Source organism: Pterocles gutturalis, unplaced genomic scaffold, assembly GCF_000699245.1.
Source record: "Pterocles gutturalis isolate BGI_N339 unplaced genomic scaffold, ASM69924v1 scaffold8854, whole genome shotgun sequence".
Taxonomy (NCBI): domain Eukaryota; kingdom Metazoa; phylum Chordata; class Aves; order Pterocliformes; family Pteroclidae; genus Pterocles; species Pterocles gutturalis.
The window spans coordinates 134,449-148,750 of record NW_010130697.1 but is presented as its reverse complement, the minus strand read 5'-3'; the positions used below and the strand labels follow the sequence as shown (position 1 = coordinate 148,750).

The following is a 14,302-nucleotide window of genomic DNA, read 5'->3' as shown; positions in this document are numbered from 1 at the left end:
AACTCCTCCCCTAGTCCTTTGCTTATCCGCAGGTCATCCACTGCTTTCTGAGACCTTCATTGATCTAGCTAACATTCAACAGTATCTAGTTTCTTAAAACATCAAAGGACAAGCCTAGGACTTCAAAAGTGTAAATCACTTTTCCTCTGCTTACATTTAATGTTACCATATAAGTCTACTTGCCAAAAGTAGCCTTACACAATATAAGAATTCTTGTATGTGCAGCCAGCATTAACCATTGAAACTGAATTGCAAAGAAGTGTCCAGGGTTTTCTAATCTGCACAGTGGTATCATAGCCTAATTCTCTTGGCAAAATCATGATAAAACTTTGTTTTAACATATATTTATTGGATGACCTCTAGGTTTGAGTCTTTGCGAGCACCTCTTGATGAGAGGCGTAAGTTGCTGGAAGCTGCAGTGGATCTCTATGAATTCTACCATTATCATGACATGGAACTGAATTGGATTAATGAGAGATTGCCTATTGCCCATTCCACCAACTGTGGGAAGTCCTTGGATGTGGCTCAAAGCCTGTTGCAAAAACACAAGGTAACTCCTTTAATCAAGTATATTATAGCGTCCAGAGAGACGTTGACAGGCTTGAGAGGTGGGCCTGCGCCAACTGCATTAGGTTCAAGAAGGCCAAATGAAAGGTCCTGCACATGGATGGAGGCAATCCCAAGCACAAATACAGGCTGGGCGGAGAATGCATTGAGAGCAGCCCTGAGGAGAAGGACTTGGGGATGCTGGTAGATGAGAAGCTCAACATGACCCAGCAATGTGTGCTTGCAGCCCAGAAAGCCAATCGTGTCCTGGGCTGCATCAAAAGCAGCGTGAGCAGTAGGTCATGGGAGGTGATTCTCTCTCTCTACTCTGCTCTTATGAGACCCCACCTAGAGTACTACATCCAGATCTGGAGTCCTCAGCACAGAAGAGACGTGGGCCTGTTGGAGTGCATTCAGAGGAGGGCCATGGAGGTGGTCCAAGGGCTGGAGCACCTCCTGTATGAGGACAGGCTGAGACAGTTGGGCTTGTTTAGCTTAGTGAAGAGAAGGCTCCGGGGAGACCTTATCCTGGTCCATCTCCCAAACTTCCCTGGCTTCTGGGCAAGGGAAGGGGCAAGTGCCTGCTAAGGAGAAGGGGTAGAACCAGCCAAGGGGGTAGGGAAGTTAAGGGATGTCTGCTGCCACCTTACAGACTCTTATGTCCTCCCTCAGTGGCGGCACCAAGAGCTGAGCTTTATCCAAGTGGGGCTGGGATTGGTGGCTGAGGCTGCAGCTGTTGTAGAAGTAGATAGTCCTTGTGTCCACTGGCTATACTCTGCCCACTGTCACCAGCTGCCAGTTTTGCTTAGGACTAGGAGCATATAGAATTTCTTTGTCCTCACATACCCTTCCTTTATCTGCATTTTTTCTTTTATCTCATTCCCAGGAACTGCAGGCAGAAGTGAATGCCCACAAACAGCAAGTCCAGCGGGTCCTGGATAAAGGAAAGACAATGATTGTAGGCCAGCACCCATCAGCTCAGAAAATAAGTGAGAAGTGCCAGGAGCTTGTGACTGCCTGGGAGGGCTTGGAGAAGGCCTGTGAGGAAAGGATGAAGCAGCTGCAGCACTCAGTTGGCTTCCAGGAGGTACAAATTACAGCAAAGTGCTTACACTGTAGCTTCTTCAGGCAAAGAAGAAGGCCAGAGTTTTAGAGTGAATAACAAAACAGCTTTGCTGGGACTGGCATTCACTTCAGTTGCTTGAGGCCAGATGCATGGGAATGGAGGGCTGAGTTGCGTGGCTGAATGCAGCCCCCACTCTAGAGCTGCTGCTCTAGAGGTTTGTTTGCCTTGGGCTCTGTACCCATCCCTTGTCGCTGTGTGTAGAACACACATCTCTCCTAGTAGTAGCCCCTTTCTCAATATCTTTGTACAGCCTCAGGCTTCAACTTAAGTAATGCAATGGATCCTGAACTGGCCCTTCATACTGGAGAATTATGTCAAGGAAATAAGAAAAAAGGGATCTCTTGTGCCATCCAGTCTTTGCCTGTTCCGGGCAACAAAATAATACTCAGAAACTGATAACGCTCTTTCAGTCTCAGAGCAAGTTAGGACTTTTGGCCCTATTATTTTCAATAGAATACTGGACCTTTTTGTTTAGTCTGCTTAAAAAAAAAAAAAAGTGCATGCAAATATTTATCTCAATATTCAAATTATCTGTCATCAAGGGGTCATGTAGGAGTGCAGTTATTCAGATAGCACATGCATTTTTGTAGACATAGGCAGTATTTTCACAGAGTTCACAGGCCCACATAAAGTACTTTTCCTGGGGAATTTATCATCTGGTTCTTACTTCCTCCATCTATAAAAGCAGCCATCAATACTATATATGTAGCCTGGTTTTTATAGGAGATTTGAACTTCTCAGGAAGGGGAAGGAGAAATATCACACTGATACTATGCAGTTAGCCCCTGCCCTTAGTGAATAAAGTAGAGTCAGGTAAGGATCGTGATGTGAAGAAAGAAAAGTGAGACAACTTGAAACTTACTGCCAGAGCTTTGATGCCTTGAGAAGACCTTAGTGTCCTGTACTGAGGTCTTGCATCTGTAGCCTCCTTCACCTTTGTGTGATTTGACAGAACAACAGCGTGGAATAGTAGTTCTTGGGATAAATATTCTTTATTTGTTATTTAATAAAACATCACAGTAAATCTTACAGTGCGCCCTCTGTAGAATTTATTAGGTCAAAAAAAAAGACATGAGTTATTTTGAAAGCTGAGGTAGAAATTAACATGCTTTCTCTTTAACTAATAGTTTTTAATGAATACTTCAGACCTGGAGGCTTGGATAGCAGAAAAACGTCCACTTGTGACAAGCAAGGACTATGGTAAGGATGAAGATGGAACACTGAAACTCATCAAGAAACATAAGGTATTTCTCTGCTTAAATTCTATATGCTGTCGTGATCTTCTGGTCTGTCTGTGGTTGTAAAATTTTTCTGTCTTATTGGTACTTAAGTGTCCAGCCATCTACAAGACATTTTGTGTTGATGTACGTCTACATGTGAATAGACTGATAGAAGAGATCGATGCAGCTTACAAATACAGCTGGAAAAAATGTGGTTTGGGGGAAAAGGAAAATGGTGAATATTCTCATCTTATTTTCTGAGGACAAAACTGACTATGATCTGATATCTGGTTTTCAGTCTCAACAGATGCATGCAGAAGCCTTATTTTTTTTTCCCTAGAATCAAAGATACAGATAAAGTATTATTCCATTAATACTTGTCTCTGCCTAATAATGCATCAGGAATTTCTAATTGAATTTGTTTGAATTTATGTACACTTTTTTTCAAAAAAATATTGCTAGAAAATGATCTAAAATGGATCACATCTTGGAAATGTCACATGCTTCCACAAAGTTTTTCTCCGGTTTTAATGTCTTAATGACTACACCGTAGGCTGCTGCAAAAGTTCAGACAGGAAGTATCTTAGACAACTGGGTCTCAATCCACTCTTTTCTCTCCTAGGCACTGGAGCATGAGATTGCTATTTACCACAATTTGATGAAAGAACTGAGTGAAAGTGCCCAAACTCTTCCTCTTGTGGGCTCCATCCAGTATGTTGAGGTTGATGCACCAAAGGAACAAGTTCATTCAAGACTCCGGGAGTTACAGGAACTAGCAGCAGCAAGGTATAAACTAGAACTGCCCCTTTGATCATAGATTTGATTCAAAGCCCACTGAAGTCAATAAAGGATGTCTCCAGTTACCTCACTGGAATTTAGATCATATCCATTATCTCCTCTTTTTTCAATTGTTTGTTTCCGTATTAGAATTCTGTATACCTATGAACTTTTCATTATTGCTGAGCAAGAGCTCTACATGTTATTCAGGGAGTTTTGATACATATTAAGGATTTGAAGCCCCCAAATTTCCTCTTTACCCTTCATCATCCCCCTGTAAAGTGACTTGAGATGCCAGATTCTGACTTGCCTTTGTGGTATTTGGAATCTGCTATCAAAAGGAGAAAAATATTTTTAAAATATTTCCTAAATGTTGCTTGACAAATACTGAATTCATTACCTGGCAGAAGGGAGACAATTGCAGTTACATTTATCTTTATGCCTGTGCTAGTATAGGAAGGGTTTTATACTTGAATGAGTCATTTACTGTTCATTTGACTTCCTTTCTGTTATTTTTACAGACATCTACAACAGGACAGTTTGCTTGTACACAGGGGTTTTAGAAACTTCTGATTTGTTGTCAGGGAGGAACAAATGTCTGAACAGTTTAGGTTTTTCCTCCAGAAAATTTCACTCAGAAAAGGAATGGGACTTAGCAAGTAGAATAACAAATAAACAAGTCTAAATACTAGAATAATTAAGCCTAGAGGAAAAGCTGATACTTTACTGTTTGTTTTTATTCTTGTTTACAATTTAAAAAGTAAAAGCATCAACAGAAAATTCTCTGAATGAAAAGTTCAGAAAAAAAAATACTCAATCTAAAAATACCAAAACACTTGTGTGTGTTGAACAGAGAAATGTTTTGTGTTTGTTCATGCTTAACATTAACCTGGGTCTCATGATGCCTTGTTAGTGCTCTGGTTTGTACCTCTGATCTGCATTCTCCTTGGTGGGCTGGGTTCTCTCAGCAGCCTACGTCTGTGATGAACTTTTGTAATTCAAACAGGGAAGCCAGGTTCGTTTTTCCTGGAGTATTTGCACAATGGCCATGCAGTGTTAGCAGATGGAAAATTTGTATTTTGTTTACTGTGGAATGCCTGTAACATGTCAGGCTATATTATAAGATACTGAAGATGATTAGAAATATGCATCAGGTTGCAGCAATTTTGCTGAGCAGGTAACATGAACAGAATTTCATAAAATGGTTTTCATAGCATTTGCTTTTCTGGTGCACCATCCTCAGAAGGATTTTCTTCTAATTTTCATAAGAACTACAATTATCTTAAGAAAGACAGAGCATGACAGATCTGGAACAAAATGAAGGGTATTCTAATGAGAAGGGGAAAAACAAAACAAAACAAAAAATCCACCAACAAAAAGACACACACACACACAGACACAAAAAAACCAACCCACAAAAACCAAAACCAGGGAGAGAGCTCAGGCAGGCACAGTGCGTTTCTGGGAAACTCAGCCAATGAGTCTGACCTGGCTGACAGCTGTCATCCTACAAACATAATTTCCAATCTTGAGAAATAAAGTCAGATCTTTCATTAAAGAGAGTGAGGCTTGATGGTGAGAGGTTTTGGGGATGAACAGGAAGAAAGCTACTGATTGCCCTACTCTCATATTCCCTTGGTCTAATTGTATTGTCTTGTCTCCTTCCCCCAACAGAGGGAAGAAGCTGGATGAGACTCTTGTCTTGCACGAGTTTCTACGAGAATATGAAGATCTGCAAGACTGGATCACTCAGCAGAAACAAACAGCCAGCTCTGAAGACTATGGAAATGATTATGGACAAGTCTTGGTGAGTTTTCTGAGTAACAGATCAAAAATCAACCAAACTGTATGCAGTGAGACTGTAAAAAGGTTCTAAGGTTGTCCTTCAAAACTTATAAGACAGAGTAAGAAATAAAGTACAAATAACTGGGAGACAGGAAGAGAAAAGGGTGAAGAGTGAGTGGGAAGGATTGACTCATTATGACAGGCAGGCAGCATTGCCTGACGCTTACATCCTGTTACCATGTGGGCTGAGCTGCATGAAACAAGTGCATGCTAAAATGTCTATGCCTTCAGAGAGAGACTCCTTTCTATTTTTAATAACCAGATATTTCAGTGTGGTGTCCACTAAGGATTTTTTTATCACAAATGCTGATGTACGGACATCTACAGTTATACCTCTTCACATGGCACAGAAACTAATCTAATGTCAGCTCATTAGAAATCAATAGCCATTCAGAATCCTCATTTTTATTATTTATTTCAAAATATCTTGTGTCCTAAATCTTAAAATTGGACTACATCATTCAGTTATAGTACTGAATACACACTTGCATTCATGAAGTGAAAATATATAATTTAATAATTGAAATTCATTGTGTATTGGATGTTTGTTTTTATCCCTGGTAGTGTTTCTGCCTCCCATCTGCATCCCAAATCTCATGTTCTGCTAATAGTTTGTAGCTCCTCGTGGTCTTTGAAGGTAAAATTGAGTCATTCTCTGCAGTTGCTCCATCTCCAAATATGATCAGCTTATTACCTGTCTTTTGGCTATGCTCTGATAACTGAGAAGGTATGTTTGGAAAAAAAAAGTACTCAAAATGCCTTTTTTGTTACTGTTGTTTTTCCTTCAAAAGCAACTTCGTGCCAAATATGACACGTTCCAACACCAGTTGGAAGCAGCTGGGAAAAGAGTTGTGGCTTGCCAACAGCTGGCAGACAACTTGTTGAACTGTGGGCATTCTGAGTCCCGGGAAATTCGGCAGAAGCAGAAAGAGCTAAGGTAAGAGACTTGTGTTAGCTCTATAATGCTTTGTCCTTTCAATTCACTCTTGAGGTGTAGGAAGTGAGAACGAATTAGAAAAGGATAACATGTGTCCTCACAATTCTCTAATTGCAAAATATGTGGTTTGCTCACTGATACAGAGCTGCTGCCATGCCTCATTTAAAAATAGTTTAGTTGCTTCTCTGTTGCTTCTGATCTTCGAGTTTGAACCCCATAACTGCTCTGCAAAGCAACATGAAGGTGTTCTGAGCTTCTTATGTCTGGCATTGGTCCAAACTGGCCGAAAAGAGAAGCATGAACGAATAGTAGAGTCTGGCTCAGTCCTCCAAGTCCTGCATATAAAACCTGGAAAGCATATTGGAGAGGGGTTCCCTTTATATAGGACTATCTATTTAAGGGCCTGGAGCAGACAGGAGGACATAGAGTAGGGCGAGAGATGTGCTGCCCCTCAGAGAATCACTCCAACAGAATTTAATGGCAGGAGTGAAAAGCAAAGTAAGAGGAGGTCTTGCTTTCAGTCTTTCTTCAGATTTTTAATCTCCTTTACTCCTAGTCTGAATGTTTTACATGGTTCTTTTCCCCATCCTTCCTTGTAGGAGCTCCTGGGAGGAGCTATTGGAAATTACCAGATTACGAGGTGAGCGGCTGAGAGATGCTGAGGCAATTCGCAAGTGTTACCAAGATCTGACAGATGCTCTGGCCCATATTGAGGTAAAAAATAATGGGAAAGTCTCATATAATGAGAATTTCATTTTAGCTTAATGATTCTCGGCATGCTTACTGCTGACTTCTAAAAAAATCTCAGTAAGAAACCTGCGTGATTGCTCAGTTTTAAAAAAAACAATCCTGTGCAATGCTCAGATGCCTGACTGGTCACCTTGTGAAAACCATTGGTGAAACCAGGTGCAGCTAGAGTTGCTGATCTGTGGGATAAGCCAAGAAGATCAGGGCTTGAACTAGGTTGTCTCAGTGCAATGCATATAGTAATGTTGTTTACAGTCATCAGGCGTGACTAAGAAACTGTTTTCTGCTTCACTGTGGTTCTTTTTTGTACAGCATTGTAGCTTTATGTCTGAAGAAGGAACTGCCTAGTGAAAAAGGTGTTGGTCTGGATTACAGTGACCATTAGCCTAGAAAGTTATGAGGCAATCATGTGAGCTGACACAAAAAGCTGGGCCAAAAAATCTTTTCCTCTCATTTCAGTGCTCAGTACTGGCAATAATTTCAAACACTCTCAGTGCAAAAACTGGGGGGAGAAGTCCCGAAGAAAATTTTCAGGCTTCTGTTTTATCTGAGCATCCTGAAGAATTTAGCGGAGAAACCACATCCTTGCTGTAATGAGAGGTGTGGTTTCCCTAATGCAGATGTTTACAGGAGACGGGATCCAACAGAGCTTCCACTGTTTGCAAGGCAAACAGGGCTTTGTTAGGTTACGTGCCGGTAGATTTTCTACTTGCTTGTGCTGGCAGAGGCTGCCCTATTCAACTGTATTATTCCTGTTTTCTTTCCCTGTCGTGAATGGAAAATCAAACATCATAATATTTCACTGTATACCAGCTGGGGTTTTCAGAAACTGGTGCGTATTTAACTGAAGTGATGAAGTAGTTAATTCTGTGACAGTGTAAGTGATAGTTCAGAAGCAGTTCACAGACCAGCTGTTGGTTTATCCCCACACTAAGTTTGTTTCAAGCAACCAGTCCACACTTCTTGCATTGCATCTTGTTGATAAGCTTCAATACTGAGTGGGAGACCCATTCAGTTATCTTGCCCATCCCTTCCTGTGTCCCTGGTCAGATGTCTACTAGGGAAAGCCATTTCTCATAGGAACATAATACTGGAAAATCTTGTTTAAGTCACCAGCTCTAGTGCCATTGTAGCATACTCAACTACAACATGCATTTCCTTTTACAGCACCTTACCAAGGTGCCTTGTTGATACCCTAAACCAGCCTGTGAATCTGTTACAGAAACGCACATCTCCAACGGTTAGAAAAGTTCTTCTAATTTTCACCCTAATTGATCTGGAGCAAGTTTCTAATAATTTTATTCTGGCAAGTGTTGTTCTCCAGATGAAATGCCTTTGCTTTTTGCTTGTGTTCCCAGTGCATGTCTGTGTAACAACTAAATCCCCTCAGAACCTTTGTTGAGATAAATAAATGTTTAAGTCTCCTTTTATGTGATGGTCTCTCCATTTCTCATCTTTACAGGAATCTTTCCTGTGCATGTACAACTAAATTTTTATCTAAAGATGGTTCAAAGATAGACCACCTGTATCCCAAAGAATGGCCTGAAACTGTTGGTTGTTAATGCTACTTTAAGAATTCATTATATGTCACAGCAGTAACTATTCAGGATTGATTCCCAACTCAAAGCCTGTAAGACATTCTCCTGTATTGTCTGATCAAGGAAAGACTTGAACCTTCATCTCTCGCAGTGCAGTTGGATAGCTTAATCACTAAGATTCTTCAAGTGAACTACTAGAACAAGATATACTAGGCCAGATTTTTCTGGCTTCCTTTTACCTGTCATAGTTGAGTAACCCAGGATGTCTGTAACTGTGCAGTATGAGTTGCACTACACAAAATTACTAAAGTAGGCTTGTAGTGTGTAATAGAAAGTAAGAAAATGTTGTCTGATTTCTTCTTTCTAGGAGAAGTCCAAAAGCATTCCAGATGATGTTGCTAAGGACATGAGAGGTGTGCAAACCCAGCTCCGAAACCATGTGGCGCTGGAGCATGAGCTCGCTGGGACTGAGCAGCAGGTAATAAAAGTAATTTGTGGTCTTTAATGTATAGACAAAATTCATGTTTCCAAGACACTCATAGTAATAATTTGGTATTGTGAACCAAATTATTACAGGCTCTTTTTGAGAACCTGGAAATCTCTAAGGATCTTACTTAGTATTCTGCTTTTTTAATATGTTCAGGATCTGATGTCAGTAATAAAGGTCATTTAGAACCTTATAAATAAGGTACATGTTATAATGAGCCCTGACTATTGAAGTGATTCACAGGGGTATTTTTGATCACTGTTTGAAATGTGTGATTATGCCAGGCTTTATCATGTGTTTACTGCCTACTTCAAAGTGTTCCAGGTGATTACAAGGAAAAAACCAAAATCTGTTCTATGTGCAGAAAAGACAAATATTAATTGAACACAAAATGCATTGATTGCCTGTAGAGGATTATAGAAGGAAGGATGGGGGAGCAGTCTGCAATTTGCAACCAGTTTAGAGGGGTAGGAATTAGAGTGTGAGAAAGAAGGATAGGGCTCATTATACAAACTTGTGAAAAGTTTCAGCTCATGAGAACAGCTGTTGTTTAGAAAGCTTCCTTGTATACAGGAGATTAGCTCAACTTCAGCTACACCAGTAAAACCAGTATGAGTTATACACCCTTTGTTTAGTAAATATAATGGTATAGTTAACACAGCATTGTATATATTGAAATTACTGAAGTAGTTATCCCAGTATCACTTATCAGTGGCCTCATATCTTGGCCTTGTGGCAGATAAACACTAGAGTTTATCCCACCAGCTGCTTGTTACTTGTAAAGGTGCAAGAGCGTGAGATATGCATGAAGAGAATGTAATCACAGTTAATCTATGTGGTCACTGGGGAAAACAAGGTATGGTTAACTGTTATTTGCATTGCTCATGTCATAAATGGTGTAGTAAAAAGGAGAAACAAAATCTGGCTGCCTATTTGAAAAATCAGCATTGTGATGAGCCTTAGCAAACACTGGATGTCACTGTTATTCCATAGAACTGAAATTAGGTAAGCTTCTGTTTAGCATGAGAAAAGTTACGGCAGAAAATGTTGCCTGAATTGTAACTGCATGGACAATTAACATAGCTCTTATCATAATTTTTCTGCTGTTAGCAGGATCTTTATGACTGTCTCTTTCCTACCCTCTTCTTTTGTCCCTCTGTATAGCTGCAGGAGCTGATCCACTCTGCAGATCGTGTCCTGACCCTTTGCTCAAAGAAGCAGGTGGAAGACCTGAAAGCAAGGCAGCAGGCAATAGCGACCAACTGGAAGGCTCTGAAGTCTAAAGTGGAACTGCGCAAGAAAATTCTGGAACAAGCATACAAGCTTTACCAGTTTCAGGCACATGTAAGCACTTCTGCCTTCTGTCCGTTGGTACACAGGGGAAACCGCCTTCAATGCGTGTGAGTCAGGTGTACTTCCAAGCTGCAGAGGTTTATGTAAAAGGCGGCTGGTGCTGTGTTATTAATCAAGTGTTTAAGTGCTTGTAGCTATTTAGAAAGGTGTTGGAGGATAAGGATCTTTTACCATCTGTAGGAGTGGAAGCTTGTATCCAACCGTGTATGGAAAACTGATAGTTGTCAGAAATGGTCAACACTTCACAGGAGTAGCAGTAGTCTTTTCAAAGACTCCATAGTTCCCACTAAGAGTATTAAAAATAGATGTTAGACTCGTTTATAATGGCTGCAAGTTTGTTCTTTTTCTCTCCGGGCATGCAATAACCCTCAGTTACTTCATGGAATGTAGCAAATAAAACTCACTGGTCTTTGCAGTAACCTCTCAAGTTGCTTAAACACAGTAACATGCATATATTAGCATAATATCCTCATCTGCAATGCAGGGCAGTTTTCTCTCTGAAGAACTCAGTAGGTCACTGAGCTATGAACACTTTGTGAATGTTAGTAGTCTCAGGGAAGGCACTTGAGCTACACCACTGCAAATCAGTAGATTATTGCTGCATGTACTGCATTAGCAGGTACTAAAACAGCAAAGGTGCCCCCTTTTGGGGGGGGGATTGTAGACTTCTAGAACACTTTTACATTCTTCCTATTCTTGAACTGTTCCAGGTGTAGCTTCAGTGTCAGTTAAAGATACCTCTGCTAGTTTACATTCTGTTTCCAAGTTTGCTGGGAAGCAGAGAATATCCAGGGTATTATCACCTGGAAAAAATCTTCCCACAAGTTTGTCTTAAGGTTGTGAGCTGGGAACAAGACACAATAGAGTGTACATGATGCTTTTCTGTTAGTATGAGAGGCTTCTGCACATTCAGCTAATCCAATTTAAGTCTCTTAAAAGTGTTCAAACCAGCATTAATTACATTTCATATTTCATCCAAAAAGATATTGTACAGTTAGAAATAAAGGATGTTTATGGCACTTGGGTTTTTGAGGGTTTGGTTGGTTTGGTTTTTTAACTGTTAAGAATCCATTATCTTGTGCAGAACTGTTGACAGGAAATTAAATTAATTAAAATTTGACCTAAGGAAAATTACAGTGGCCCTACTGATGTAGGTGAAAGGCTCATTTGTCCACTGTCTTTCTAACAGTGATCTAGGGATGACAGTAAGAACAAGGCAAACTTCTTCTAGTATGTATTCTTCTAAGATATATTAGATTCTGGAAGTCCTCAGCCTGGGGGAACCTTCATCAGGAGATAGATCTTGATGGATTTATCCATTAAAACATAGTCACTCAGAGTTCACTTTTTTATTGATTTGTTTCATAACTTACATCATATGCCAATCTCAGTCACATAGTTCCACAAACCAGAAGCTGGATCTGCATACCTGATATGCTTAAGCAATTTTTTCTGTCCTGTGACTTGCTTTTTTTCCACCTCTATTAGACTGAGCTTATTTGTTCTTCACCTGAAAATTCTCACTCTCACACTCTTTAGAATGTGTGTACATCGTAAGTTTCAAGTAGACTTGTATTAACCAAAGTTAAGTCACAGAAAAATAGGGTGATACTGTTTTATCCTCTGTGAAGGAATAACACCAGAAAACACTTAAGGAGTGATGGACCAAGTGTCAGTAAATGATATAATGTTGTCATTGATGTGGTATGACACAGTTGATTATGATTATGATATTACAAAGCATGTATGATTTAACACGCTATGTAGAAATTCCCACAGTCATGTTATCCACCCTTGTTAAAATTCATAGAAGTACTCTAAGCCCTAATGAAGTATTTTCTTTCCTATCTGTGATTTTTTTACCTATTTTTCACTTCAAGTTGAACAGTCAGCCTGTGATTTTCCTATCTGATATCCCAAGCTTGAGCTCTAACCTCAACTTTTGCATTTTCTTGGGTTCCAGGTATGGGACTATTTCTCCTGGACAGCAGAAATAATAAGGGAAATGAGAGCCAAGGAGACTATTCGGGACATATCTACTAGCAGCCTGAGACTTACACAACATCAACAGCTACTGGCAGAGATTGAAGCACGAGAAGAGAAGTATAATCATGTTGTACAGCTAGGACAGTCACTCTTGCAAGATGAGAAAATGGGATCAAAAGAGGTAATTGGAACTCATTTAAGTTCAGTCACACACATGCAGCTATCAACACTGGTGTAACTATCATTCTATACTATATCGTGCTGTAAGCATACAGATGAGCGTGTACACTCACATATCCTACATTACAACCTACATTTTCCTCAGTGTGTTACCTGGCTTGGGCACAAAATCATCTGCTCCATTTTCTACCTCAGCAGGAGATGAGTGTTGGTATCTCCTGAGGGCCCACTGCAGCACAGGTGGCCTTATTTGAGAAGTTCGCTGTGTTGTGAGCATTGGAGATAATTCCACCCACGTCCCAAATTTGGTTTTCACACAAGTACTATGCTTCACATTACAGACAAGTCTGGACAAAAACTTGTCAACCAAAGAATGAACTCAAACATATGAGAAAGTTTAAAGATGAATTGAAACATTTTCTGTATAATGAATTATGCTGGTCTTCTTAACTCCCCAGAAATGAAAGATGGAAATCAAAATGTCAGTTTACTCAAGAAAAATAGGCTCTAAGATTCCCACAGCATTCTTTTCCTCTGTCCATTAGTTTACTTCTTTGCTGACAATTCATTACGATGTCTCTTTAATATCTTCAGAAAACTGCAGAGTTCGTGCAAATTACTCTCCCATCTGACCAATCTACTTCCTGAAAATCTGTTGAATATTGCAATGTTATACTATAATAACTAGAAATCTTCCTGACTTTAAAGTCCTTTGCCTGTAGAAAAATGCAGGAAAAAATCATTTCTAGCAGGCCTGTGAATATACAGAGTTTGGAAGCTGAAATTATACGTAATTTAACATTGAGGCATGTATTCACTGGTTAGGAGAATATGCTATGTTGATAACTTATTTCGGTATCTGTCCTATCCCAATTTGAAGTGCTATAATTGCACCGTTATGATAAAAGATAATGGAGAATTAGGATTTGATTCTAGAAGGTAGACTTAAGAAGCAGTTACCTTTCTTTGCTCTTGGTTTGGACTGCTATATATGCTGTAAGAAGCACTCCTTCATTCCTCAAATGAGGCACCTCTGATTATCTCTCTGCCCAAATATAAGTGGTAGAACTTGTTCTACTTTTTTCTGTTTGATCATTTTGTTGCAATACAAGGGGCTTATCCACCACTCCACTTAATCCTTTCTCCTCCCACTTTACCCTGGTCCATGGGATATAAAGACCAACATGAGTTTTTAATTTGAAATTGTGTTCAGATTCAGCAGAAGCTACAGGCGCTGTTGGAAGAGAAGGAAAATGTATACAGTGAATGGAAACAGAAGAAAGAGTGGCTGGAGAAAATACACCAAGAACAAATATTCTACAAGGATTGGGATCACCTGGACATGCTCCTGAATTCACAGGAGGTATGTGAATTGTAAACTTGAAATAAGCAGTTAAACTCTTCAAGCATTTGAACCCTTCCAAACTAAAAGGGGCACTACTGTTGACCTACAACTTAGGATCCTTGGGTCTGTGTGCAGACAGGACACCCTTTTTTTGTTATTATTTGCATTGTGGTATCACTTGGAGACTGTAGCAATGTACAAGACCTTCCCTTTCT

At 39.9% G+C, this 14,302-nt stretch overlaps 1 protein-coding gene across 1 annotated transcript in view; it reads left to right on the top strand.

Moving 5' to 3' along the window:
• Positions 1–14,302, top strand: part of SPTBN5 (spectrin, beta, non-erythrocytic 5) — a 93,313-nt gene that overhangs the window by 26,558 nt on the left and 52,453 nt on the right. Inside the window, exons 23-33 of the mRNA XM_010080305.1 lie at positions 364–550; positions 1,433–1,633; positions 2,800–2,916; positions 3,515–3,678; positions 5,344–5,476; positions 6,306–6,451; positions 7,051–7,165; positions 9,104–9,214; positions 10,388–10,567; positions 12,540–12,743; positions 13,956–14,105. Of these exons, the coding sequence (XP_010078607.1) occupies positions 364–550; positions 1,433–1,633; positions 2,800–2,916; positions 3,515–3,678; positions 5,344–5,476; positions 6,306–6,451; positions 7,051–7,165; positions 9,104–9,214; positions 10,388–10,567; positions 12,540–12,743; positions 13,956–14,105 (1,708 nt within the window). The remainder of the gene's footprint in view (positions 1–363; positions 551–1,432; positions 1,634–2,799; positions 2,917–3,514; positions 3,679–5,343; positions 5,477–6,305; positions 6,452–7,050; positions 7,166–9,103; positions 9,215–10,387; positions 10,568–12,539; positions 12,744–13,955; positions 14,106–14,302) is intronic.